Below are 2890 nucleotides of genomic sequence, written 5' to 3'. Positions count from 1 at the left end.
AAAAAAAAAAAAAAAAAAAACTCATTTTTACCCTTAAAAAACACAAAGCCCCAATGTACCTGCTTGCAGCTGTGGAATCTTTAATTTTCTTCCCTTCCAAAGAAGCTAAATGTTGCTCTAAAGCATCAAGAAGACTGCTGGGAGCCTGAAATTACACAAATATTAGGAATTCATCACTATTACAACATTTTACAAATTAAATCGAATGTCTTCTAACATGAGAACAACAAAAATATACACTTCATGTATTAATTACTGGTAGCATTTTTAGCTACCAAAAATAAATTATAATCTTTTATTGTTGTTGTTGTTATTACTATTGGAACATAAACTACTTGAAATTACTAATAAGCATCACCAAAAGTGTAAAAACAAAAGATAAACATCGAACCTAAGAATCGTGTGAGAACCCAAGATTTTTAAATATTTAATATATGTAAAATTTTTAGCAAAAACAGTATTAAGAATGAAGCACATACGTATTTTAATATGCACATAAAAGAATGAGTTTCAGGGCTGGAAGGTGATTCTTCAGGAGTGGGTAAAGACACTTGCTGCCAAGCCTGACAACCGTAGCTCAACTTGTGGACTCACACAGTGAAAATATGAGAACAGACTTCTAAATGTAGCCCTTACTTCCACACATGCGTTGGCATGTTTGCCTGCAGTCACAAATGCTACACACAGAAAATTACACACACACTGGGTGGGGTGGGGGTGGGGATCAGATAAGGCTCAGCAATTAAAAGCACTTGCTGCTCTTTCCAGAGGACCTTAAGTTTGTTTCCCAGCACTCATGCAGGATGGCTTACAATCAACTTTAACCTCAACTCCAGGGGATTCAATGCCCTTTTCTAGCCTCCCTGGGCACCTACACACACATGGCATACACTCACATAGACACATGAATAAAACAAAAAAATTTTAAAAAGAAAAAATAAAAATAGCAAATGACCCAGCTGGAAAACTCCTGGTCATTTACCCTAAGGGTTCTAAACCAACATACCAGAGATACTTGAACATTCTTAACTGCTCACAATAACTATGATATGGCACCAGACTAGATGCTGCTCATCAATGCATGAATGGGTAAATAAAAATGTAGTGGAAATACATAGTGAATTTTTATTCACTGTAGTGAAATGACATCATAACACTGTCAGAAAAATGGATGGAAGCCAAACCACCAAGTTAAAGAAGCCAGACTCAGAAAAGACAATACTGTTTTCTGCCATATGTGGAATCTAGATTATAAAAGTTTATGTATATTTAGAAACTGTGTATGTATGTCTTAAAAACTAAACAATTCCCTCCTGAAGGGAGAAGGGAATGTGAGAAGATCCACAAGGCCCCTCCCTTGGGCTAGATGACTAGTGTAAGTGCCTCTGCCTGCAAGCTGGGTAGGAAACGCCACAGGTGCAGTTTTCACGGGTCACTCATTACCCATGCTTGGGTGGGCGTTTCCACTGTGCAGCTGTTACAGTACAGCAGTGGACAGACAGGCCCACCATAATAAGAAATGAGTTCATCATTCATTGCATGTGTAATAAGGTTAAAGAACTCTCCAGAAATACAGTAAAATGTTAAAAAGCTGTAAGGAAAAACCATACTCCTCATGAGAGAAATGAACCCTTCTCTTGGCACTGCAGTGCACATGACAGTGGATTGATGTTTTAACAATCTACTCACCTGGGACAGATCTGGAATATCTCCTCTGTCAATTCCAACTTGCTGCAAGAAAAAATGCTGTATTTAACACGTGGAATTATAGCAATATGAACATCACCTCTTCAACATGCCTTACAGAAGCACTGGGAGAAATGAGAATGACTATCAACAGTTCTCTGGGACATAAAAAAGAAGCACATCTAAAAACACCAACTTCCCTTAAATTAATTTCCTTTTTTCATTAAAAAAAAAAATGCTTCCCCTGACAGTCACCACAGAAAATCCTTTCAGAACCTATTATTTGGGAGCCAGTGAGACGGCTAAGCAGAGAGGCACTTGTTGCAAAACCCAACAACCTGAGTCATTCCTGGAATCACATGGCAGAAGAACTGACTTCCACAAGTTGTCCTCTGACCTCAACACAAATGCCATGGCACTCAAGTGCCTATACACAAAAATAAAAAGTTTTTTTTGTTTTTTTGGTTTTTTTTTTTTTTTTGGTGGTTTTTCGAGATAGGATTTCTCTGTGGCTTTGGTTCCTGTCCTGGAACTAGCTCTGTAGACCAGGCTGGTCTCAAACTCACAGAGATCTGCCTGCCTCTGTTATATATTCTTTTAAATAAAAAGGTAAAATCTTCCTAAGAAAACGAGATAATTATTCAAGCAATTACTACACCTGACCTAAAAAAAAAATTCTATTAGTAGATCATTATGAGATAATTTCTACTATTTTTAATTTACAAGGTAAACTGGGAAATTAGCTCAAGACTTGACTTGATTAAAACAGAACTTGACAACAATCAATTCAATCCCATCAAATGTATAAAAAATGAAATAAGATGTCAGACATCCCAGGCCTGAATCCCAGTATTACTACTGCATCTACAAGGGGGATAGTACAGGAGTTGAGCAAAATTATACAAAATTATCTTTTGATTTTGAAGCATGATATTTATGGTGAGTTTTAATACTGAAACCACAATTCTGAACAAAGCCTTACTGTCATCACCTTCAAATATGTCAACACTCACTGACAGCAGGAAGTAAATACATTAACCCCTAGGGAGTCCTCTAACTAAACAAAATCTTCTAAATAACTAAGTCAGGATAGAAAAACCATACGATAGGGCGGTGGTGGCGCACGCCTTTAATCCCAGCACTCGGGAGGCAGAGGCAGGCGGATCTCTGTGAGTTCGAGACCAGCCTGGTCTACAAGAGCTAG

General features: G+C 37.6%; 1 protein-coding gene across 13 annotated transcripts in view; it reads right to left on the bottom strand.

Moving 5' to 3' along the window:
- Window positions 1-2890, bottom strand: part of Picalm (phosphatidylinositol binding clathrin assembly protein) — an 82322-nt gene that overhangs the window by 31035 nt on the left and 48397 nt on the right. For all 13 annotated transcript variants that reach the window (XM_013350154.2, XM_013350145.2, XM_005357568.3 and 10 more), the window contains exons 8-9: window positions 1690-1731; window positions 60-145 (exon numbers count right to left, since the gene is read on the bottom strand). In XM_013350154.2, the coding sequence (XP_013205608.1) occupies window positions 60-145; window positions 1690-1731 (128 nt within the window). The remainder of the gene's footprint in view (window positions 1-59; window positions 146-1689; window positions 1732-2890) is intronic.

The sequence above is a fragment of the Microtus ochrogaster genome, chromosome 22, assembly GCF_000317375.1.
Source record: "Microtus ochrogaster isolate Prairie Vole_2 chromosome 22, MicOch1.0, whole genome shotgun sequence".
NCBI classification, from domain to species: Eukaryota; Metazoa; Chordata; class Mammalia; order Rodentia; family Cricetidae; genus Microtus; species Microtus ochrogaster.
This window is presented reverse-complemented; position numbering and strand designations above follow the sequence as displayed.